The sequence below is a fragment of the Hypanus sabinus genome, chromosome 2 (genome assembly GCF_030144855.1).
Source record: "Hypanus sabinus isolate sHypSab1 chromosome 2, sHypSab1.hap1, whole genome shotgun sequence".
NCBI classification, from domain to species: domain Eukaryota; kingdom Metazoa; phylum Chordata; class Chondrichthyes; order Myliobatiformes; family Dasyatidae; genus Hypanus; species Hypanus sabinus.
In genome coordinates this window covers 183,236,028-183,261,838 of record NC_082707.1, presented here as the reverse complement: position 1 = coordinate 183,261,838, position 25,811 = coordinate 183,236,028, and the positions used below count along the sequence as shown (strand labels likewise).

Sequence of the window (25,811 nt, the reverse complement as noted above, 5' to 3'; positions counted from 1 at the left end):
ATTCTCCCAGAGGAGGAAATATGCTCTCCATATCAACCCTGTCAAGATCAACAAAGTTCTCATATAAATCATGAAACATAGGAGCAGAATTAGGCCATTTGTCCATTGAGTCTGCTCCACCATAACTGATTTATTAGAACATAGAAAACCTACAGCACAATATAGGCCCTTTGGCCCACAAAGCTGTGCCAAACATGTGCTTACTTTAGAAATTACCTAGGATTACCCATAGCCCTCTATTTTTCTAAGCTCCATGTACCATTCCAGGAGTCTCTTAAAAGACCCTATTCTATCTGCCTCTACCACCATTGCTGGCAGCCCATTTCACGCACTCACCACTCTCTGAATAAAAAACTTACCCCTAACATCTCCTCTGTACCTACATCCAAGCACCTTAAAACTGTGCTCCCTCATGTTAGCCATTTCAGCCCGGGAAAGAGCCTCTGACTAAACACACAATCAATGGCTCTCATCATCTTATACATCTTTATCAGGTCACCTCTCATCCTCCACCGCTTCACGGAGAAAGAGAAGAATTCACTCAACCTATTCTCTTAAGGCATGCTCCCCAATCCAGGCAATATTCTTCTAAATCCCTTCTGCACTCTTTCTACAGTTTCCACTCCACTTATTATCCCTCTCAACATTCTTCTGCTTTCTTCTTGTATCCTTTAAAGCCCTAACTAATCAAGAACCGATCAACTGCCACTAACCCAATGTCTTGGCTTCCACAAATGTCTATGACAATGAATTCCATATGTTCACCACCCCCTGATCAAAGAACATTGTACCTGCCTTCCTTACTACCAACTAAAACTGCGAGTTAACCTTTAGGAAATTCTGCACAAGGACTCCCAAATCCCTTTGCACCTCTAACTTCTGAATTGGCTCTCCATTTAGTAAAATAGTCCATGCCTTTATTCCTTTTATCAAAGTGCATGACCATACAGTTTCCTACACTGTATCCATCTGCCACTTATTTGCCATTCTCCTAATCTATCCAAGCCGCACAGCAGACACCCTACTTCCTCACACTACCTGACCCTCCACACCTTTATATCATCTGCAAACTTAGCCACAAAGTTAACAACTCCATCATCCAAGTCATTAACATAAGACGTGAAAAGATGCAGCCCTAACACTGACCCTAGAGGAACATCAGGAGTCAATAGCAGTTAAAGGGCTCCTTTATTCCCACTCTTTGCCTCTTCCAGTCAGCCAATCTTCTATCCATGCTCATATCTTTCCTTTAATACCATGGGCTTTTATCAGCAATTGTCAAAGGCCTTCTGAAAATCCAAGTAAACAGCGCTCTTTCAGTCTTCTAAACTTGAATGTTTACAAATCTAGTTGGTCAGCCAATCCTCATAAAACAGTCCACCATTCAAGTTATCAGTTTGACAAACCTTTGAATTACTTCCAATACATTAATAACCTTCCTTAAGTAAGGAAATAATATACAATGTATTCCATATGCAGTCTGTAAGCAAAGCACAACTTCTCTAACATTTATAATTTCACTTGGAATTATTGATAACCTGAACAAAAGAAACACAAACCAAATCTGCAAAGAAACTCTTTGCAATAAATATCAGAACTTTCAGTTTATAGGCTTTAATGTAAACATTACGATGATATCACTGCATACGGGAACAAAGAATTCTATCAAAGCAAGACTCCTGGTAATTTGCTTATAATTTCTGCTTCTAAACTTTACCTTGTTAATGAAAGAAAGAAACGAGGGATAATCCTGGAAACTATAGACCAGTGAATCTCACATCAGTGGTAGGGAAGTTACTGGAAAGGATAGCATTTACGAGCATTTGGAAAACCATGGCCTAATTAGGGACAGCCAACATGGCTTTGTGCGGGGCAAATTGTGTCTTACTTCACTGAGGTTTTTGACGAGGTGATGAGGATGATTGATGAAGGTGGAACTGTGGATGTTGTCTACATGGATCTGAGTAAGGTATTTGACAAGGTCCCTCATGGGAGGAGCATTCAGAAGATAAAGATGTGTGCAATCAATGATCAATTGGCCTTTTGGACTCAGAACTGGCTTGCCCATAGAAGATAGTGGGTAGTGGTCAAAGTAACTTATTCTAGCTGGAGGTCTGTGATTAAGAGTGTTCCACAGGAATTGCTACTGTATCTCTGCTGTTTATGATGTAAATAAATGCCCAGAATGAAAATGTAGATGTGTGGGATAATTGCAGATGATATGAAGATTGGTGGAGAAATGTCAAATGGAAATTAATCCAGCCATTGTGAAGTCTGGCATGCTGGTGGGTCAGATGTAAAGAGACAGCACACTGTTATGGGCAACAGCAGCTCCATAGCCAAGAAAGCCCAGCAGCATCTCTACTTTCTGCGAAGGCTGAGGAAAGTCCATCTCCTGTCCCCCATCCTCATCACATTCTACAGGGGTTGTATCGAGAGTATTCTGAGCATCTGCATCACTGCCTGGTTCAGGAATTGCACCATCTCGGATCTCCAGACCCTACAATGGATAGTGAGGTCAGCTGAGAAGGTCATTGGGGTCTCTCTTCCTGCTATTACAGACATTTACACCACACGGGGCACCCACAAAGCTAACAGTATTGTGAAGGACCCCATGCACCCCTCACACAAACTCTTCTCCCTCCTGCCATCTGGCAAGAGGTATCGAAGCATTCGGGCTCCCACAAACAGACTGTGCAAGTTTCTTCCCCCAAGCCATCAGACTCCTCGATACTCAGAGTCTAGACTGACATCATCATTTAATATTATATTTTAATTTGTCCTTTACTGTACCTATTGTCTTGTTTGTTAATGATTGTACTGCCCTGCACTGTTTTGTGCAGTTTATGTAGTCCTGTGCAGGTCTGTAGTCTAGTACAATTTTTATGTTGTTTTATGTAGTCTAGTGTAGCCTTGCGCTGTCTCATGGTCTAATGTAGTTTTGTGTTGTTTCATGTAGCACCGAGGTCCTGGAGGAACGTTGTTTTGTTTTTATTGTGTACTGTACCAGCAGTTTATGGTCGAAACGACAATAAACTTGACTTGACTTGAATGGTGTTGGAACCCAAGCCTCGAAAGCAGCTACACAGGTGATAGGGTGGTTAAGAAGGATGCAGTTCTGGTCGCCCTATTATAAGATGTTAAAGCTTTGGAGAGGGCACAGAAAAGGTTTACCAGGATGCTGCCTGGATTAGAGAGCATAAACTATAATGAGAAGTTGGACAAACTTGGGCTGTTTTCTCTGGAGCGATGCAGGCTGAGGGGAGATCTGATAGAAGATTATGAGAGGCATATAAAGAGTAGACAGACAGCATCTTTTTCCTGGTGTTGAAATGTCTAATCGCAGAGGGCATGCATTTAAGATGAGAGGGGGTTAAGTTCAAGGAGATGAAAGAGGCAAGTTTTTTTTTTGCACAGAGAGTGGCGAGTGCTTGGAATGCACTGTTGGGGTAGTGATGGAGGCAGATACATTAGGGAATTTTAAGAGACATTAAGATAGGCACATGAATGTGAGGAAAATGGACAGATATGGACATTGCAAACAAATCTGCAGAAGCTGGAAATTCAAACAACACACACAAAATGCTGGTGGAACACAGCAGGCCAGGCAGCATCTATAAGGAGAAGAACTGTCGACGTTTCGGGCCAAGACCCTTCGAAGGGTCTCAGCCTGAAACATCGACAGTGCTTCTCCTTATAGATGCTGCCTGTCCTGCTGTGTTCCACCAGCATTTTGTGAGACATGGACATTGTACAGGCAGAAGAGTTAGTTTCATTGACCTTTTGATTACTTTAATTGGTTTGGCACAACATTGTGAGCCAAAGCACTTGATCCTATGCTGTAATGTTTTATGTTCTAACTCCACAGATAAGCTATTCTATATAGGCGCCCTCCGTTTTTCGAATGTTCGCTTTACGACAGCTCGCTGTTACGAAAGACCTACATTAATACCTGCTTTCGATAACCAAAGAGGATTTTTGCTTTTACAAAAAAAGACACCCGCCTTATACGTGTGTTTACCCCTAGAAAGACTACAATGACCATGAAGCCTTGTGTGAGCAGTTGTTTGCGCATGTGTATATGTGTGTATGCGTATACGTGCGTATGCATGCGTGTATGTGCACATGTGTGTACATGCTGATTTTTTTTCTCCAAATCGATTTTGGCTTGCTGTCTTCCCGATATTGATAAGTGAAACTACACTGTACCTACAATATTTCTACTTTATATAGGCTGTATATTTATCATATCATTCCTGCTTTTACTATATGTTAATGTTATTTTAGGTTTTATGTGTTATTTGGTATGATTTGGTAAGTTCTTTTTTGGGTCTGGGAACACTCAAAAATTTTTCCCATACAAATTAATGGTAATTGCTTCTTCGCTTTACGACGTTTTGGTTTACAAACGGTTTCATAGCAACGCTCTACTTTCGGATTGCGGGGGAAACCTGTACTTGAAGGAGCTATAATCTAACTTTTTTTTTTGCCTCAAGCAATTTATTCAAAGAAAGGAGAGCAAATAATTGGAACATCCAAATATAGAGTAGTATACCTTATATAACTAGTGTTCAATACTGTAATTAAACTAAAATGAATATTGGTTTACTCTGGAGTACAAAAATGGAGTACACGATAAAATTAACAAATTCAATGGAGCAGAGACCTAGGTGTGCAGGCACAAGTCATGAAAAACGTGACAGCTTCATCAGAAGAATGAAATGAAAAGAAGAACAAGATTTTCTATCCAGAACTGTACAGTTCATAAGTAAGATAATTCCAACTGTGTACAAGTTTTTAAAGCGGAGAATAAGGGTTACAATTACAAAAGGCATATTCAACAATTCTGGGTGTAGTCTTTTTCAGAAAACGTGAAGCACTTAATCAGGCAGATCTACAAGGGAAATGGTCATTTGAAAAGGTTTTGAGGAGGCATAAAAGGGAAACCAGTTATTGGGAGAGGGCTGTAGAGTAGGAAGCTATATTGATAGGGATGCACCAAATAACTGTCAAGCACGTATTCTACATCTGCCACAAAAGGCAGGATCTCCCAGTGGCTACCCATTTTAATTCTACTTTCAATTCCCATTCCAACTACTGGCACAATAAGGCCAATCACAGGTTAAAGGAGAAACACCTCATATTCCATCTGAGTTGCTTCCAACTTGAAGGAATAAACACTGATTTTTCTAACATGGTAATTTTCCCCCCTCCCCTTCTCTCTCTTTCCATTCCAACTCCACTATTACCATTTCTGTTCTCACCTGCCCATCATTACCATTCTTCTTTTCAGCATGGTTCACTGTCCTGTCCTATGAGATTCCTTCTTCTTTAGCCTTTTACCTTTCTCACCCATCACCTTCCAGCTTCTGAGTTCATCCCCACCCTCCCCAACCCACCTTCCTTCACACCAGGACTCACCTTTCACCTCTCAGCTTCTACTCCTTCCACTCCTGTCACCTTATTATTCTAGCTTCTGCTACCTTTCTTTCCAGTCCTCATGAAGAATCTCGGCCCAAACTGTCAACTGCTTATCCTCCTTCACAGATGCTGCCTGACCTGCTGAGTTTCTTCAGTATCATGTGTGTGCTGCTCTGGAGTTCCAGCATCTGCAGCACCACATATTTAGAACGTGTGTTAATCTTGTGTCTCTATCATAAGCTTTGGTAAATTTTAAGTTTCAATTGCTTCTGAAAGTGAATTGAGTTTAATAAGATTTAGAATCAGGGCTTACAAAAAGACCAATTCTAAATTATATGATACCCAAAGGTCTGCATCCACATCAGCCTTCTCCTGCATTTCTTCATCTAACACTATCAACATCCTTTTGTGTGTTTCTGTCACATGCTTTCCAAACTTCTCCATAAACACGTCCTTTTCACATCCTTGTGGTAAGCACCACACTATTTAATAAGTTTTGAGAAGCAGTGGCAGTTTTTGAAAAGCATATTATCCAAGGAGAAGCCAACATATATGTGGCATCATGTAGGATGTATTGCTCCAGTCCTTCAATTGTTAGCCAAAGCATTTCCTTTATATAGTTCGATGACTGGGTATTATGCCAATCCCAACACAAATATTGTCACTGAGCCAAATACTTAAAGAGGGCTATTCCAAGTATGCATTGTTCAAGCATCAAGATGGTTTTCCCTGTTTAATTTTATGATCAACAGCAACTATATAAAAGTGTATTTATTCCCTCAATTAAAAAAAAACTAAGTAATAGATATAAAGAACACACAAAATGCTGGTGGAATGCAGCAGGCCAGGCAGCATCCTTAGGAAGAAGTACAGTCAACATTTTGGGCCAGGAGGGTCGACTGTACTTCCTATAGATACTGACTGGCCTGCTGCATTCCACCAGCATTTTGTATGTGTTGCTTGAATTTCCAGCATCTGCAGATTTCCTCGTGTTAAGGAATAGAAATGACTGATGTTCATATTTCAGAGTAGTTTCTTTTTCCATTCAAGATCACGTCTGTTGAGATATACTCGGCATTAATCTCCTTAGACCTCGCTGCACTGCAGAAGTACTACAGAATTGACTTAAAGCACCAATAATTTTCTTGCATTGATTCAACTCCCTTAATTTACCAACCCACAATGACAGCAATGTGCGTTTGAATGGTTGGGGAGGGGGAAAGATGGAAGGAAAATGAGATTTCCCCTTCCTAAATAAAACAAAATACACTGATGACTCCTTACACTACCATTTAATAGATCTATGTCCACTTAGCAATATTCTGTGAATTTATATTATATATATATATATATATGAATTTATATCATCCTTAATACGCAAGCATTCAACCACATAATTAATGATCCTTCTCATGCAATATTTTCAGAACGATACATTAGTTCCACAAAGAACATCTTTTGGTGTAACATCTTTTAACGTGAGATTGTCTATTGAGAGACATAAAATTTTCTTCCATGAGAAATGTTTTATTCAGAAATTAATGAATGTTAAATTGATACTTTTTGGAGTTAAAATGGCCCAGGTTATCACTCAGAAGGCTGAGTTGGTTCACGAGTGGACATTATTATTGGCATTTTACAGAAATTAATAATTGAGGGCTGTAGACGGCTGCATAGGTTGTAGACCCAACAAGCTCTATCACAGGAACAACTCTCCTGACCATCGTGGACATCTCCAAGAAGTGGCGGCTCAATTAGGCAGCAACCATCACCAGCAACCTTCCCCATCTGGGTCAATGCCGTTTTCTCGTTACTACCAATGGAAAGGATGTAGTGTTGCAAGAAGAAGTTTGCAATTATCTGATTTTCTGTATTAATTACTCAAATGTGGTCTGATCGTCATCTAAGTCACAATAATCTGCCTAAACTAATAACACACAAAGAACTATGCTTCTTGTCAATACAGAGTACACCATTTAAACAATGACAGTCTAGGTTCAAAAAAATATGTGAACCTCTCGGGTAATGCCTTCTAAAAAAGCTATTTGCAGTCAAGTGGTTCCAATCAATGAAATGAGATTGAAGGTGTGGGTGGCAGAGGTACCCTGTCCTATAAAAGACATAAAGTCTGGTTACTGACAGAACCTGCTCTTCTCAAGAAAGATCTGTTATTGTGCATCATGCCTCAATCAATACAACTTTCAGAGAACCTTAGAAGAAGAATTGTAGAGATGCATGAAACTGGAAAAAGCATTTCTAAAGACCTGAGCATTCAGCAGTCCACAGTAAGAGAAACTGTCTACAAATGGAGGAAATTCAGTACTGTTGCTATTCTCCCTAGGAGTGGGCATCCTGCAAAGATCACATAAAAAGCACAATGTGCAGTGCTGAAGGAGGTGAAATGGAACCCAAGGTAACAGCAAAAAGGTCTGCAGGAGTCTCTAGATCTTACTAAAGTCTCTGTTCATGTGTCCACTATAAGAAAAACACTTAACATGAATGGTGTTCATGGAAGGACACCACAGACACTGCTGCTCTTCACACAAAACTGCTGCAATGTATCAAGTTTGCAAAAGGCCACGTAGGTGTTACACAGTGCTTCTGGATGATGAGACAAAAAGTTGAACTTTTTGACAGAAATGCACACAATTATGTTTGGAGGAAGAAGGGCACTGCACATCAACATCAAAACCTCACCTCAGCAAGGCATTTGATAAGGTACCCCATGCAAGGCTTATTGAGAAAGTTTAAGGAAGCATGGGATTCAAGGGGATCTTGCTTTGTGGATCCAGGATTGGCTTGCTCACAGAAGGCAAAGAGTGGTTGTAGATGGATCATATTCTGCATGGAGTTTGGTGACAAGTGGTGTGCCTCAGGGATCTGTTCTGGGACCCCTGCTCTTTGTGATTTTTATAAATGACCTGGATGAGGAAGTGGAGGGATGGGTTAGTAAATTTGCTGATGACACAAAGGTTGGAGGTGTTGTGGATAGTGTGGAGGGCTGTCAAGAGGTTACAGCGGGACATTGATAGGATGCAAAACTGGGCTGAGAGGTGGCAGATAGAGTTCAACCCAGATAAGTGTGAAGTGGTTCATTTTGGTAGGTCAAATATGATGGCAGAATATAGTATTAATGGTAAGACTCTTGGCAGTGTGGAGAATCAGAGCGATCTTGGGGTCCTAGTCTTTAGGACACTCAAAGCTGCTGTGCAGGTTAACTCTGTGATTAAGAAGGCATACGGTGTATTGGCCTTCATCAACTGTGGGACTGAGTTCAAGGGTTGAGAAGTAATGTTACTGTTTTATAGGACCCTGGTCAAACCCCACTTGGAGAACTATGCTCAGTTCTGGTCAGCTCACTACAGGAAGGATGCGGAAGCTATAGAAACGTTGCAGAGAAGATTTGAAAGGATGTTGCCTGGATTGAGGAGCATGCCTTAGAAGAATAGGTTGACTGAACTTGGCCTTTTCTCCTTGGAGTGATGGAGGATGAGAGGTGACCTGATAAGAGGTGTATAAAATGATGAAAGGCAATGATTGTGTGGATAGTCAGAGGCATTTTCCCAGGGCTGAAATGGTTAACATGACAGGGCACAGTCTTAAGGTACTTGGTAGTAGGTACAGAGGAGATGTCAGAGGCAACTTAAAAAAAACACAGAAGCTGGTAAGGGCGTGGAATGGGCTGGTGACGGTGATGGAGGCGGATATGATAGGGTCTTTTAAGAGACTCCTGGATAGGTACATGAAACTTAGAAAAGTAGAGGGCTATGGGTAACCCTAGGTAATTTCTAAAATATGTACATTCAGCAGAAGGGCCTATATTGTGCTGTAGGTTTTCTATGTTTCTAAGCAACTGTGAAGCATGTGGAAGGAGCATCATGGTTTGGGGCTGCTTTGCGGCCTAAGGATCTGGACAGCTTGCAATCGTTGAGGGAACAATGAATTCAAAATTGTATTTAGACACTTTACAGGTGACTATCAGGATAGTGGTCTCCTGGAGCTTAATAGAAGTTGGATGATGCACCAAAGTGATCTGAAAGAAGAGTAAATTGACAACAGTAAACAAGAGAGAATCTGCAGATACTGGAAATCCAAGCAACACACACAAAATGCTGGAGCAACTCAGCAGGCCAGGCAGCATCTATGGCAAAAAAAGTACAGTTGATGTTTCAGACTGAGACCCTTCTAACTGACACTGTTTTGTACAGAGAAATGGTCTAAAATTTTTTATCACCGTTGACAAGTCTGATAAGCAGCTACAGGAAACATTTGGTTTCCTGTAGAGGTTACTGCTGCTAAAGGAAGTTCTACCAGTTATTAAATACAAGGGTTCACATAGTTTTTCCAGCCTGGACTGTGAATGATTAAACAATATTCAATAAAAGACGTGAAAAGAGCAATTGTTTGTGTGTTATTAGTTAGGCAGATTGTGTTTGTCTATTATTGTGACTTAGATGAAGATCAGACCACATTTTATGAGTAATTAATGCAGAAAACCAGGAAGTTGCAAAGGGTTCATGAACTTTCTTGCAACTGTATATACAGGGGCCCAAAGAGCAATATTCAACAATTCTGACCATTAGATTTCTGAACAGTCTATGCTCACTATGCCATTATTCTTTTCTTTTTACACAATTTATTTTTGTAATATACAATAATTTTGTCTTTGCACTGCACTGCTGTTGCAAAATAAACTTCACATTGTACAAGTCAGTGATGACAAATCTGATTGTTTTCTTTTTTCAGAAATATCAGTAATTTTACCAAAAAAATCCAGAAATAAACTGATTCTACAGTTACACACAAAATAAATTTGAATGGCATAAGTTCAATGCCCTCATCAAACCCTTACATATTTTACTGACCCTAAATGTTACTTCAGTATATTACATCACTCAAGTTGGCTCTCAAAAATCTGTCATGTTACAGCGAATAAGAATGATTGTAATGTGGTTGCTAGAGATATTAATCCAGCCACTTGGATAAATCACCCAATCATAGTAACAGGATTCTAAATTTAGAGAATTAAATAGTGAAAAGCTAGCAGCAATAATGGCGATCTTGAAATGACCAGGTTGTAATAAATCATAACACAGCAACAGTACAGCAGACTTCTAACCGTCCGTTGCAACGGTACACTCAGCTAGACCACAGTGCTAAGTCTAAACCTAAAAATGAAACTGGAAGGATCAGCTAGCACTGAACTAGGGACAGGCTGCACACACAGACCCGCTGGCCCCACAAATCCTCCTCCAAAGCAAATGGAGATTGATATGCATATTGGGAGAACTGTTCCACATTAGAAAAGCAATTGACTGAGGAAGCAATTAAGAGACTTAGCCAACAATCTATTCTCTACTGTTAACCTAGGCTGGTTTTGCCCAACTGGTTGATTATACCTCCAGAGTAACTGCACCCCCGTGGTAAACAACATGAAGGAGAGAGGAGGAAACTCCGTAGTGTTAACTTCAGACCCAATGGCATCTCATGTCTTCAGGTGAAGCCTGAGTAAAGAAACCACCTATTTACAATCTACTGCCCTTCCCTCAGCTGCTGTATTAGCACGCCTTCATGTTGAACACCATCTGGAAGAAATACTGAGTAACAAGAAGAAAGAAAACACTCTGGCTGTGGACCAAATCTGCAACAGTTGATGAACGAAGGAAACTTCATATAGCACCAGGGTCCTGGAGGAACATTGTTTCATTTTTACTGTGTACTGTACCAGCAGTTTATGGTCAAAATGACAATAAAGCAAAACTTGAACTTTACTCCAACTTCACCTCAGTCTATTGCAGATGTACCTATACATGTTGGTACTTATAAGACTGACTACTACACAGACAAAGTTCCATCTTCATAAATTCTACTACAAATGGCAATGCTAGAGGCTGTTACAAAAAAAGACATTTAAGAGACAGCTAGAAAGGGTCATGGATGTAAGAAAAATGGGGGTTATGGGCTGTGTAGGAGAGAATTGTGATCATGGAGTAGGTTGTGGGTCAAACTATGTTGTATTGTTCTATGCTCTATGTGTTCAAATACTTAAGGATATGGTTATGCCATCGTCTTCAAGTTCCCCTGAACATCATATGCCATCCTGTTACATCAGTAATGTTTATATCACGTGCAATTTAAAGCACAAGTTTGAAACAGCAGAAATGTATTGCCTTCAGCTCGCAAATGCAAGACATACCACTAATCAACTTAATACTAGACACAGGTAGTGTTCATGGACTTTTCAGAAAGGATAGCTTGATGTTTATGAATAAACATTGCTTCAATCTCTACTACAAACATCCCCTGCCTTAATATGCACAAGAACAGAGAAAATTTAAATTATTTACATTCAAAGAATAGAAACAGTACCACTCAGAAATACCTGATAATTATCCTCTGCAAGGACAGGAACTGTAATCCTAACTTGTTCCTATATGTCTAACTTGTGCCTTTATTTCAACTGCCAATTGAATAGATATCTAGATATCAACACTTCTTCACTTATAACTTCACTTATGTACACTTCAATCTCAATTCTATGGATATAAAAATTGTTTCCTTTTTAACAATTCAGGGAGCACCTCTCCCTTTATTCTTTGTTGTTTGGGTACAATTTCCATTTAGAGTCATACAATATAGATTGGGCACATGAGCCAAGGACCATCAAACACCCAACTACACTAATTCCATATCACATACTTTTATTCTCCCACATTCCTATCAACTTTCCTCAGATTCTACCATTCAACAACATACCTGGGGAAATCTGCAGTGGCCAATAAACACACTTATTGTCTACCATTGGGAGATAGATGGAAATTGGAGCACCTAGGGGAAATGTACCTGGTCATAGGATGAAGGTGCAAATTCTACACAGACCATTGAGGCCAGGATCAAATATGGGTCAATGAAACTGTAAGGCAGCATCTATGGAAGGAAATGAACGTTGACCTTGCAGGCCAAGACCCTTCATGATGCTTGCAACGTTGACTCTCATTTCCCTCTAAAGATGCTCCCTGACCGCTGAATTCCTCCAGCATAGAGTTTATTATTCAAGATTTCCACCAGAATACTGGTCCCATGAGTGACTTGAACTGCCAGTGACTTCAGACAGATTAGGAGGAATTTATTCTCTTCTGAGGTTACAGTTATTTGGAATTTTCCATCCAGAGCAGTGTCAAAAGGAAGTATCAAGTATATTTAATGCTACAAAATATTTCTTTAGAGTGCAGTTAAGGGCAAAAGACCATGACTTAAACAGGGGAGTATGCTCGATGGACTTCAATTTTCAATGCCAAAACCCCACTTCCCATTCACTAACTGCTCGCATACCTTTGCAGATTATTTGCACTGTCAGAAAACTTAATATAATTTCATTTGGTTCCTTTGTCTGACATCTGATGGAAGAAAAAAAATATCCCAGGAAACAGGAGGAATTTTCCACTTCACTCTGCAGTTTTTTTTTGTAATAGGAATTTCAGGAGAGGATAGACCTTTGAATAACATCTTCTTTGAAAGACAATGCTGCTAATCCGCTGTTCTGGATTATGTGCACAATTCTCTTAAGTAGTATTGTAGCCACATTCTTTAATAATAAATCACTTTATCTTGATACTTTCAATGCACTGATATCTCAATCTAAAATAGGCAGTACATTTGTAATAATCCATCTAATGGAACAAAGACCATCCCAGTGGAGTTCAAACTTTTTTTTTCGCAATCGGAGTTTCCAAATACTCACATCATCATTTTGTTGAGCTTCCTGCATGACAAACTCTCGTACCATGGAGGGATTATACTCAACCAAATAGGAAAATATGTCAGTGGCTGCACTTCGAACCTGAACGTCATCCATACCCTGCAAGTTAATATTTGCAAAATTATTAAGGTACACGGTTACCGGACAACAAGGATGTTTGGAAAAGAAACAATACTTTGACCAATGTACAATTATCAGAGCCTTTACCACTGTTAGTGCAAATTAAGTAGTGCAATATAGTAGAGTGATGATAAAATAATCATATGCCTGGCAATTAGTCCAGTTAGCAAATCTAGTTTCTTTGTTACAACTTGAGAACATACTATCCTTCATCTTATTTCCTTAGAGAAATTCTTCCAGTCAATATCTGGAAGAAATACTGCCATCCTTTATATTGTCTCCTTCTTGGGTGACATACCTCAATGTTCAAAGTAATTTTTTAAAATCAAAGTACATATGTGTCACCAGATACAACTCTGAGATTCATTTTTTGTGGGCATTCACAGTAAATACAAAGAAACATTATAGAATCAAATACCACACAGAATAAGACAAACAAACTATGTGTAATAGACAACAAATGTGCAAACACAAAAAAAAAGAAAAAGAATTAGCAATAAATATCGAGGACATGAGATGAAGAGTCTTGAAAGTGGGCCCATAGGTTGTGTGAGCAGTTCATTGTTGGTGAGGGTGAAGTTGAGTGAAATTATCTCCTCTGGTTCAAGAGCCTGATGGTTAAGGGGTAATAGCTGTATTTGAACCTGGTGGCTTGGGTCCTGAAGCTCCTGTACCTCTTCCCTGATGGCAGCAGTGAGAACAAAGAATGGCTTGGATGACAGGGGTCCTTGATGATGGATGCTGCTCTCCTGTGACAACGCTCCATGCAGATGTGCCCAATGGTAGGGAGTACTTTAACAATGATGGATTGGACTGTATGCACTACTTTTTGCATACCTTTCCATTCAAGAGCAATAATGTTTCATACGAAGCCTATGATGGTGCAAGTAAGCTTTTCATGGCACCTGTGTATACATGTATTTCTGTCTCTGACAATAAACTCAACTTTGACTTCACACTTCAACCATCCTTGCTATAACTGCTGGATACTACCCACCCTGCAAACTGCTTTTTCCATAAGCACCCTTCTGGAAAGCAGAAGAGGGCTATTAAAACAACAACTTTGCACCATCTTAAGTTTCTTCCCTCAGGGATTTGATTTTGTTATTCCATCTCCCCCCCCCCCCCCACCTATTACCTCAGAGACTGCACTGTACACACTTTAAACCACTTTTTATAATGCTATTTTCATTGTAAGTACATGCTGGTATTTACATATTTTTGTATATTTATTCCATATCCATACTTCTAATTTTATTTTATAATTCTTTATAATTGTTGAATGTTATTTTTTTTTGCTGCATGTTGCATCATACAACACAGCAAATTCCTAATATATGCAAATGTATATGGAGAATTAAGTTTATACTTGATTCCTGACATTTCATAACCCAATCTTAGCCAGCACTTCTCCTGGAACGTGGGAAACAATATAACTTATATTCCAGATGCAATTTCACCAGGCTACTACTTCCACATCACTTCCTCAGGCTTGGAAGCTGGTATCATTCCCCGAAAAGTCCAAACATTTCTAATAATAGAGGGCATTCATTTAAGGTGAGAAGGGAAAAGTTCAAACGAGATGTGTGGAACAATTAAAAAAAATACAAGAGTGTTAGGTACCTGGAATATCCTGGGACAGAGGAGGCAGATATGACAGAGGCTCAGTGATAAGTACATGAACATGCAGGGAATGTGGGAAATTGACCACATGCAGGCAAAAGGAAATGGGTGTTATTAGCTTGATTAGTTTGGCGCAACGGGCCACATGGGCCAAAGGGCTTGTTCTTTTGCTGTACTGTTTTTTTTTAAAAGCATGGTGGAATAAGGGGAAATGAGTAGATGCAGTGAACTTGGATTCCAGAAGTCACTTCATGAAAGCTTGCTGCATAGAAGAGTGGTCAAGATTGAGAATAATGTACTGTATTGTAATCCTGTAATTCCTCATTCAAATGTGTGTGAGTCAAGTGTGAGCAGAAGTGGGTTTCCTTTCATCTACCAATTTGTCCACAGTCATCATCTGACTCCATTAGAAATCTAGTCTGATAAGACACCAAAAGGCTACTGTTGGGTGTGGAAATGCAACCCATAGCAACTCAATGCACTTTAATAATAAAACTCACCAAAATGACCTCCAGGGCTGGCAAGATGCCCATATTTGATAATGTCTTGAAGAACGAATCTCTGTTTTGAGGTTGCAAAGTTTGAGAAAATGCACAAAATTCTTTCAGAAAATTCACCTGAAACAAAAACATGTTATGCTTCGCTGATCAATGAGTTAAAATAGTAACATTCAGTCCACTCATCCACAAGAAAGTAAATTTGCTTCAAGTATCACAAACATAATTCTTAATTCCATGTTTTTGCAACTTCTGAATATAATTCACGAGTGATGGGATATAGAAGAGTTTCTGCATTTGTTAATTAGATTGTGATTTCAAATCCCTTTTCGTAGGTCCTTGTCACATGGTGTTCCTTTGTAGAATGGGTCAGAGAGCTGCATGCTGAGCCAAGGCAAGTTTGTTCAGGTCTTCACAGGCAGGGTGGACCATATGGCAGTCTTAGGTCATCCTGAAGTTCCACAGTACCAGGTTTAAGAACAATTATTTCCTTCCAACCATTTGATTATTAAACCAATTGACACAACCTTAGACTAGTAATACCAAGTCCACTTTAAAATGGACACTTTTTGTTCCAATTGTGTTCTTTCTTGTAAAACTTGTTTAAGTTTTAAGAATGCTGTTTATATGATGCTATGTGTCTATGATACTGATTCCAGTTTTCAATGCACTTGTGCATATATGTACTAGTGCAAATGACAATAAACTCAACTTTGATTTTCTTCTTTGCAAAAGAATTTAATTGAAGTGGTAATTCATGGTTTTATGCAGTACAGATATTGGCACATATGGATTATAAAAGACAATCTTTCAGTACTTGTATTTGAGAGATTAAAAGATGATTTTAAGCACAAGTACATCCAGATTCATAAATGTAGTGCATACAGCCATAAGATAAACCACCACAAATGTTCAAATATTTAAAAAAATTAAAATGTTATTCAAAACTGTAACCTTTTTTGTTTTATTGAAGCACTGCTGTAGGCAACTTTTGCCGAAGTCTTACCAATGAGCTGAAACAGAAGACAGCATCATGTTAGGCACTCAAAAACGGATGCCTACCGATATATGTGGTTTTATGATAGATCTTTCCTGCCTTTTAATGTTCCAGATAGGGGCTGGTGGAACATGAGAATTTTGCTTACTTCTGGGACATTTGGGGACTGTATGTATTTGAGTGGGAATTACTAGTGCTGGTGCATCAGTGCAATTCTAATTTTTGGCAGCCATAGAGAGAAAATAAACTAGCTCTGGATACATCCATGTACAGAACTAGATGTTTGTTCCAGGAAATCAGATGCATGTGAATTTAATTTTCTTGGTTTGTAGAAGATATTACTTTTCATAGATTATATACGAACACTGTTATTTCGGGATCTGAGGAAAATTCTCTCCCGTAACACCCAGAGGGTGGAATTTGGAATGCACTGCCTGAATGGGCGGTGAAGACATTTGTCTTAAACAAATTTTAAATATGTAGAAGAGAACTCAAAATTTCCAAATACAGAAATACAGAATGGATGGATCAAGCACTGGTAAGTAAGATTAGTACAGGTGGAATCAAAAGCAAGAATAAATTTATCATTGACATATGTCGTGAAATGTTTGTTTTCAGACAGTACAGTGCAATCCATAAAAAATTACTACAAGTTAGAATAAAAGCTATATTATAATAATAAGTTAGTAGTGCAAAAAGTGAGGAAAATTGTGAGGTAGTGTTAATGGACTTTTCAGAAATCTGATGGCAAAGGGGAAGAGTCTGTCCTTAAAATGCTGAATGAGTGTCTTCAGACTCCTATACCTCCTCCCTGATGTAGCAATGAGAAGAAGGCATATCCTGGATTGTGGGGAGGGGGGGGGGGGGGGTCCCTAATGATGGATTGAGACATCATCTCAAAGATGGGTACTTGATGTTTGGTGTCGACACTGTAACCAAAGGGACTGTTTCTGTACAATTCTGTATCTACAACTCCATTACCTAATTATATTTTAGGCCTGAGAGGTAAATGTCAGCCCAAAATGCAGATACGAGAGCATGCTCAAACCCCGTGGATATCCCAAGTGAGTCTTACATACTTTTGATCACATTTGTACTTACCAGTTCCTGTCTTTTGTCATCATCTGTGCTATCGTCCGTTAACTGTGCAAAAAGTTCTGTCAGGAACTTCTCATCTTCCTGGAAGTTGTTAAAAAGAAATTCAAGATACACTAAACAAACAGACAGAAATCTACATCTAATGTGCAGAATTGGGCATTTTGTACTGCAGGAAAAAATACATAGATACAACAAGCCTACACGACCATTAACTAATTCAACACTGAGAAATACACAAAAACGATAATCAGTGTGACAATAGATTCTATCATTCAATGCAATAAATAAGTTTGACCGTGGTTGTCTAGTTCAGTTAGTTATATAGATTTTCAATTAGATTAATTTAGAAATACACTGAAGTCTACTTGCATACAAACAGGTAGGATAACAGCAACAATGAAGTTACAAGCTTGAAATGAATTTTTAAAAAAAGTGATTTTTGAGAAATCAGATTTTTTAAAAAATCATATAACCACCAACATAGCCAAATTATCATAGAGTATTTTCATTAATGTTTATTTTTGGAAACTGACCCTCTTCACCTGGTCCAGTTTATGTATGAATGCATGTGAACTTTGAGACAGCTAACTGACAAACACACAAGAAGGTGGGATTATAGTCATGATACAAAGCAATTACATATTTCATGAAGAACCAATTATGCTTCTACTGCACTTGCTAATAGCTTTACATATTCATTCATTAGCAAATCCAAACCTGAGAATATACAGTACTTAAGATTTTGTAATTATCCATGTTGCTCAGTACTGTTGCTATGATTTTAACAAAGTTCAATAATGTGAGAGAAAACAGAAAAGAAAAATATTCATATTATGTTCATTTATTGCTTATAAAACACTCAGCAATACAAATTGTTGATTTAGTTTCCTGCAACTATAGGCAATATTATGTGACTGAAGAAATTCCTAATAAGGAAGTAATGGTGGTTGGTATTTATGGAAGGAATTAAAGCTATGGTCGGGGTGACTCCTTCGAGCTCATCCGTGGAAGCAGCTCTGATGTCTCTCTTTTCCCTTTTCAAGGTGGATGGTGCTCTGTCGAAGACCCTAACCTAGAGCTACACACGAACTTCAGTTCTTTAAGGAGATGGAACCAGCTACCAGGGCCCAACAGCCAGCCAATTTGATATCCCTGGTAAGCAGCCTAGAAGATAGATGAGCCCACCTCTGGGGTTCCAAGGCTTTGCAGTCCTGGAGACAAGCCATTTCTATGCTGAATGAAGCATCGCAGGTGAAAATGGAACACTGGGGGCTCTGTACTCTGTATGTTCTCTCACTTTCTCTCATTGGTCAAGAAGAGTATGTTGCCAATTCTCGAGTTGGAGAACTCGGGGGGGGGGGGGGGGGGCGGGGAGCCATGCAACTAACTTTAACACCATTAATCAGCAGGTTGTTTGTCTTTGTGGGTCTCCCCTCTCGCTGCGAAATGGGGGCACCTCTCTGATCCCTTTTTTATTAGGGAGAGAGAGAGAGCCTGTGGTATGTTGAATTGCTGGGCAAATAATTAGTTTTTATTATGCTGCAGATCATAGTCTTTCTGGCATCTTTGCTACTGTTTGCTGGTGGGTGGTGGGTGCTGATCTAAGTAGGGGAGGAGGAGAGTCATTTCTTTGTTGCTGCTTGTGCATGATGATCGAGTAGGGGGTGCTTTGGAGTTCTGATGTTTATAATGTCATTCAATCTTTGGGGCACTCTTCTGTTTTTGTCGATGTCTATGAAGAACAAGAATTTCAGGTTATATATTATTTACATCTTCTAACAATAAATGGAACCATTGAACTACTGAGTTTCAAAATGCATGAATTTATGTAAGCCTAAGGCAAAGGTTTCTGCATATCATAAACACAAGAGATTCTGAAGATGCTGGCAACATAGATAAGTCAGGTAGCAACTATGGAGGGAAATGAACAATTGACGTTTCAGGCCATCCTGATGAAGGGTGTCAGCCTGAAGGGTAAATGTGTCAGAGCACTCACCGCCTTCCGATGAAAAAAATTTCAAAGGTACATTCCAGTTAAAGAGAGATTTTCTTATCTCAGTCTCAGATAGCAAAATTCTTATTCTGAGAATAGAATAAACAGTCTGATATCTACTCAGCCAATCTCTGTCTCTGTTTCAGAGATTATAGAAAGTATATGTAATAGAGAATGCATATAATTCTTCCAAAAACTAGGTGTAGATCAATCTCAATCTCGCTTCATCAGACAAGCCTTGAATTCAGAAATCAAAACAGCAAATTTAAGCCACACTGAATCCAAAGCAAATGTTTCTTTTGTTTTAGTTAGGGAAACAAAAATTGCACAAAGAACATTGAACATGACAGCACAGTACAGACCCTTTGCCCCACAGTATTGTTTAACCTACTCCAAGATTGATTTAACCCTTCTCTCCCACATAACCCTTTATTTTTCTGTCATCCATGTGCCCAAGTCTCTTTACTGCCCCTAATATATCTGGCTCTACCACATACCCAGCAGTGTGCTTCACATACCCACTACTGTGTAAAAAAACGATATCCGACATCCTTTCCTGCAATCACCTTAAAATTATGCCCCCTTGTATTAGCCATTTCTGCACTGGGAAAGAGGTGTTGGCTGTCCAGTTGAACTATGCCTATCATCATCTTGTTAACCTCTAACAAGTCATCTCTCATCCTCCTTTGCTCCAAAGATAAAAGATCTAGCTCACTCAATCTATTCTCATAAGACATGCTGTCTAACCAGGTAGCATCCTGATAAATCTCCTCTGCTCCCTCTCTAAAGCTTTCACATCATTCCAATAATGAAGTTACCAGAACTGAACACTATGTTCCAAGTATGGTCTAAACTCAGTTTTATAGAACTATAATATTAACTTGCATATATAACTACAAATAAATTAATTCTTGCCAATGCTTAGTACTCCTTTGGGAAAGCTTGCTTACTTTTGAACTTCTCCAAATCACCTCACACTGAAATGTATTTCAATCCACTTCATTGAACACGGTTCTGAAGATAGTTGCCCTGCAGGCAGACAGTGTAGCTGTATTTCGCACAAGGTACAGAAAACAGAGAGAATGACTGGTCAATCTGTTTACTAGCTGTAAAAACATAGAATACTGACTGGGGCATGGAGAAGTTCAGGCTTCTTTGAAATTGTCAGTTCAGAAATTAGAGACATTTATGAAAGGAGAAAATGTGATTTTCATTATTCACAAAGGACTTCTGGCAACACAGCTAAATCAACAACCAAATTATATCTCATTTACAGGATTTAGCTTGAGGGATGCTGTTCATATAAAAAATAACTTTAGAACATCACTTGGCAAAGCTTTAATTACTGACTGTTTGAAGATAGAGGTTTATTTTGGTGATTTTTGTTACTGTATCTTGAAGTATCAAATTAAAAAGACTAGTATTGTTGTGAATACTTCTGCAACAGAATGCTAGAGGACAACAGCATAGAAACAGCTGTTTCAACCCATCATAGACCTCCAATCAAACAAAACACCCCTCTGCCACTACCCTCTATCTTTTGTGCCCAAATCAATTTGAATCCAATCTCTTCAGTAACTTAATGAAATAGCATCCAATGATCTTGAACATTTTTAAAACATTAAAAATATAGCAAGGAACAACTAATCTTGACAGCACATGCAATGTTGCACAGATGAGCTGTAACTTTACCTTCATGTACTGAACTACGCACAAAAATTATGAAAATCAATGGCAGAAGATTCTTGATAAGGAAGTAAACACCTAAAAAGCCACGAGCCAAAGGAAAACATGCTTTTATAGATATATTACTGCATCATGAGATTTTGCAGACACAATGTTCTTCACTACTTCATCAGTTGATTAAGAATAGTGGACGAGGACTCTTGAAATAATAGGATTGTCATTGCTTGTTTAGTGGGTGGAGGATGCTGATGCAATTTTTTTTGTTGAAGTAGGTAGGGAAGGAGAAGGTTGTTGCTTTGCTGCTGCTTGTGCTGGGGGGAGGTGGGGGGCTTTAGGATTCTAAAGTTTTTACTGTCACTCATCCTTTGGGGCCCTCTTCTATTTTCATAGATGTCTGTGAAGCACAAGAATTTCAGGTTGTGTATTGTATACATTCTCTAATATTAAATTGAACGATATTATCACCACCAATTACCTCAAGAAATCTATGCATTAGCTTTTCTGTAAAGCCTCAGCAGCCTTGACACTATGGTAAATTATTATTTTTCTAGATTTCATAATTCAAATATATTATTGAAAGGGAATAAATAAGCTAAGCACCTACACATATTGTTGTTTACAAAAGAGACACATTTCTGTTAAGTCTCCAACATTTTCATTGTCAAAAATTGACTAAGACCAGGCCTAAGCCTGTTTTCTTTTGTAAATTCATACAGCACCTAGTCAAAATACAAGTTAAACTGATCTGTCATTACTCTGAAAGAATTTCTTTTCAGGATGTCTTAAAGCTCTTAATATTCAGGCAGCGTTCTCTGAAGTCAGAATGATAGACAACCGACTTTAGTGGTGCTAATTATGGTTTTGGGATGCATGCTGGTCAAGGAATAAGAGCATCAGAATTGGTAACAACATCTATCTCTTGAAGACTGCATATTCACATATCAAACTACTGGTTCCATTTTGCTGAACTATTCACATAAATTTCTGAATACAAAGAGAATTATGGTCCATTTATTTTGAATAAACTATATAATGGAGCCACCACAGCTCTCTAGGGTACAGATTTCCAAATATTTGCCAAATAATTCATTTCTTCAGTCCCAAATGGCCTCCCTTATACTGAGACTGTCAGCAGGTTTAACAGTTTAACAATTATAATACTAAAATACCCAGGAATAACATGCTCCAATGGTGCAGCAGTGGTTAAATATAATATCTAACAAGTTTGGTTTTGGTTTGGGAGGAACAAAACATATTTTTTCAACTAAATACTAGGATCAATTATATTAAGTTGACTTTCAACATAAATGAAGCCAGATGCCAGAATACTTCTCAGTTTAGATATCAGCTGGATATGTACACTCCAAAGGCAATGTTGTAAGTTTGGATAATTTTGCATCATTTATGCATAATGTAGTTCTCATTCTGGTCATTGTTACTAAAATTTTATACATTTTACACAGTAATGTGAGGTTTAAGATGAAAAGTTGGCTGGAAAAAGCAAGGTTAATAAAAGGCAAGTACATAAATTATATGTTCAAACTACAAAAGGTGTACATTTTAACTTTTTTACAGAAAGCAATTAAATTTTGTAAAATGGCAATAAAGCTGGTGATTCTGGATGACGTGAGTTTGGATCCGTAGTGGTGTTTTTTAAAAATTGGTCATGGAAAGTTCTCAAGGAACTGAAGTACTAGCAATGTTGTCAGAATAAGATTCTGTACAAATATTTAAGTTTTCCTCTCCTCAGATGAGCATAACATATCACTTTTGTTTTGCAGTCAAAGCTTCATGTTCCAGATACAAGCATTTCTCTGTGTTCAGCTATAACCAATCCCCCAAAACTAAGGACGATCTTTAGGCAAAAGATGTAATACTGCAAAATCTATAATAATAGGTTGAGCATGCTAGGGCTATTTTCCTTGGAGTGAAGGAGAGAGAGGTGACTTGATATAGGAGTACAAGATGATAAGAGGCATAGACAGAATAGATAGCCAGGATTCCATCACCCCACCCCACCCCCCAAAGGATGGAAATGGATACAAGATGGCATAATTTTAAGGTGCTTCAAGGAAAGGATGTCAGAGGTGGGTTTTTTAAAACTAGAGAGTAATAGGAGTTTGGAACATGCTGCTAATGGTGGGGTAGAGGTAGACACACCTGGGACATTTAAGAGGCTCTTAGATAAGCACATTGATAAAAGAAAAATAGAAGGCTAAGGGGAAGGAAGAGTGAGATTAACCTTAGTGTAGATTAAAAAGTCAGGACTATATTGTGAGCTGAAGGATCTGTACTGTACTGTGTTCTGTGCTCTAACTCACAGAATATTATTGCCCAGGCTGCATTATATAATGACAACAAATAACAAAAGCATCAATAGTGTTGTGGCCCAGATCAATAAACAATCTAGGCCTGCCCATTCCACTGGAGATGCAAGCTCAAATTATGGATAGCCTGATCCTCTACTCCTGGACCTACAAGTAAAATATTCTTCGAGAGTCAATCATCCTCAACTCAAAGGGATTGTCTGTGAATGAATAATCAATTCACGTAACTAACTTCAATAACTGAAGGACAGTTTAATTAGTCAGTACAGATGAAAGATTAACTTTTCAAAGTTCTATAGGGCAGAATCTTTCTACAAGCCCCTTAGATAGCTAGGAGACTATTCATGTAAGTTAGCTGCACAATTATATACTCCAATCCAGAATGATTCTTTATTACTTCAATGTAAAGTCCTGAACTACTAGCAAGGCAACTTGATGTTTTCTAACGAGTATCAATCTCCTCATTCCACACCAAACTGCTTATGACAAATCAAAATTTGAATTAATAGACCAATAATCTCCTCTCCTATTCTCCCGCTTCCATAAAGTTCAGCTCAACCAAACCACTGACTGTCCGTCCCCTGTCAAGTTGCAAACACCATTATTAGTGACCTAGAAATATGAGCAATTAGTCTCTTTTCACCATCAATTGCACCACATCAGAACCTGACCCCTCCCTTCACCTTCAACCCTTTACTGAAGACCTTGTTTAAAATTTCTTATGGAAGTTCTTTGTGAACTTGCCTTTGCACAACCTACATCTTTCCAACCCCATGATGTCTATAACATTTCCATGTTGGTGAGATGGAGAGTGAAGAGCAAAACCTCATGTTAAAAAAATCAGCAATCTTCTGAGGATGGGTATATACACAGAACAGTACCGCACAATGTTGTACCAATCTTGATGTCAAATTATACTAAATGTCCTCCTCCTATGTATCATCAATACCCCTTAAATAGGTTAAATAGGGATAGATTTTATGTGGCTTCTCAATTTAGAATAAATGTGCAAAAATTTACTACTGTTCAAGATAAAAATTTGCACTGATATCAATACATGTCAATACATTTTTAACATGGTGTGCTACTTTTAATTTAATGGCACAAACTGGACTCAATATTCATGAAATCCATTACTTAATTCCATAATTAAAACAGGTCAAAAGTGATCACTCCAGAGTAAGTTTGAAAAGACAAAAATCTGCATTTGCATTGCTGAGTGTTTAAAGCTTGATTTGAAAAGGTTTCACAAACATTAAAGTCCAGTGAAATAACTGCAAGGAAAACAGTATCAAAGCTTAGTCACATCTCTATGCCGCACTTGGCCAATTTTTCCTTCGTGCGATGAAAGAGGCATTTTGCTTACCTGAAGCATACCAACTATTTCAACTTTATTAAAAAAGATGAAGGAGTGAAGTGTTGATAACATGTTTTCCTCAAATACAGAGGGAGTAGGTAGAACCATATCCTGTATGTACTGCACTCTGTACGTCTGATGGATTTTCTGTTTAAGTTCTGGATCAGATATGGGAATCACTTCTTTAAATTTAGCTGTCTTTGTCAGGAATTCTCTGTGTTTTCTTGGCAGGGATATAGAAGGGTCATATTCTAGGCATCCTATTACGTCCATTATACATTCTTCTGAAAACATTACTTCAAAAAGTGCAGTTCTGTTCAAAAGGAAAATCCCCTTGATTATTTCATACAAGTGGTGTAGTCCTTCAACATTTTCCAAGTCCTCACACACGTGAAAAAGTTCCAAGAGTTTTTTAATGTAGCCCTCGTTTTCCAGTGCAAGTGCAAGCTTTTCCCGCCGCAGAGGTGAGGGCAGCGACGCAGCAACCAGCTCTGCCAGCTCTTCCAGCCTGCTCAACTCACAGGGTGGAAGCTCCAAACCAGGAGATGACATGTCATCGAAACGCTCCTCTTCAGACTCGTCTACGAGGTCCTGTGTGATGTCCACTGAGGGATCCTTACCTTGAACCTGTTGGGGAAAAAAAGCCATAGAAACTTTAAAAGAAGGATGCAAGAGATAACAACATTCATTGTGACAAGAATATCAACTTAGAACACAACTTTTGTTACCCTGTTACAGGAAAGACATTGTCAAGCTGGAGAGGGTGAAGAAGAGGTTTATGAGGAAGCTACTCAGACTCGAGGGTCAGGGTGATAGACCACCCATTATTATCAAGGACTTCTTCAAAAAGCAGTGCCTCAAGGCAGTGGCATCCATTTTAAGAATCCAACCACTCACGACATGCCCTCTTCTTCTTGCTACCACAACAGAGGA

General features: G+C 38.7%; 1 protein-coding gene across 4 annotated transcripts in view; it reads right to left on the bottom strand.

Moving 5' to 3' along the window:
• smek1 (SMEK homolog 1, suppressor of mek1 (Dictyostelium)) overlaps window positions 1-25,811 on the bottom strand; it is a 136,241-nt gene that overhangs the window by 29,095 nt on the left and 81,335 nt on the right. For all 4 annotated transcript variants that reach the window (XM_059960964.1, XM_059960960.1, XM_059960976.1 and 1 more), the window contains 4 exons: window positions 24,888-25,505; window positions 17,519-17,596; window positions 15,424-15,540; window positions 13,163-13,279 (listed from right to left, as the gene is read on the bottom strand). In XM_059960964.1, the coding sequence (XP_059816947.1) occupies window positions 13,163-13,279; window positions 15,424-15,540; window positions 17,519-17,596; window positions 24,888-25,505 (930 nt within the window). The remainder of the gene's footprint in view (window positions 1-13,162; window positions 13,280-15,423; window positions 15,541-17,518; window positions 17,597-24,887; window positions 25,506-25,811) is intronic.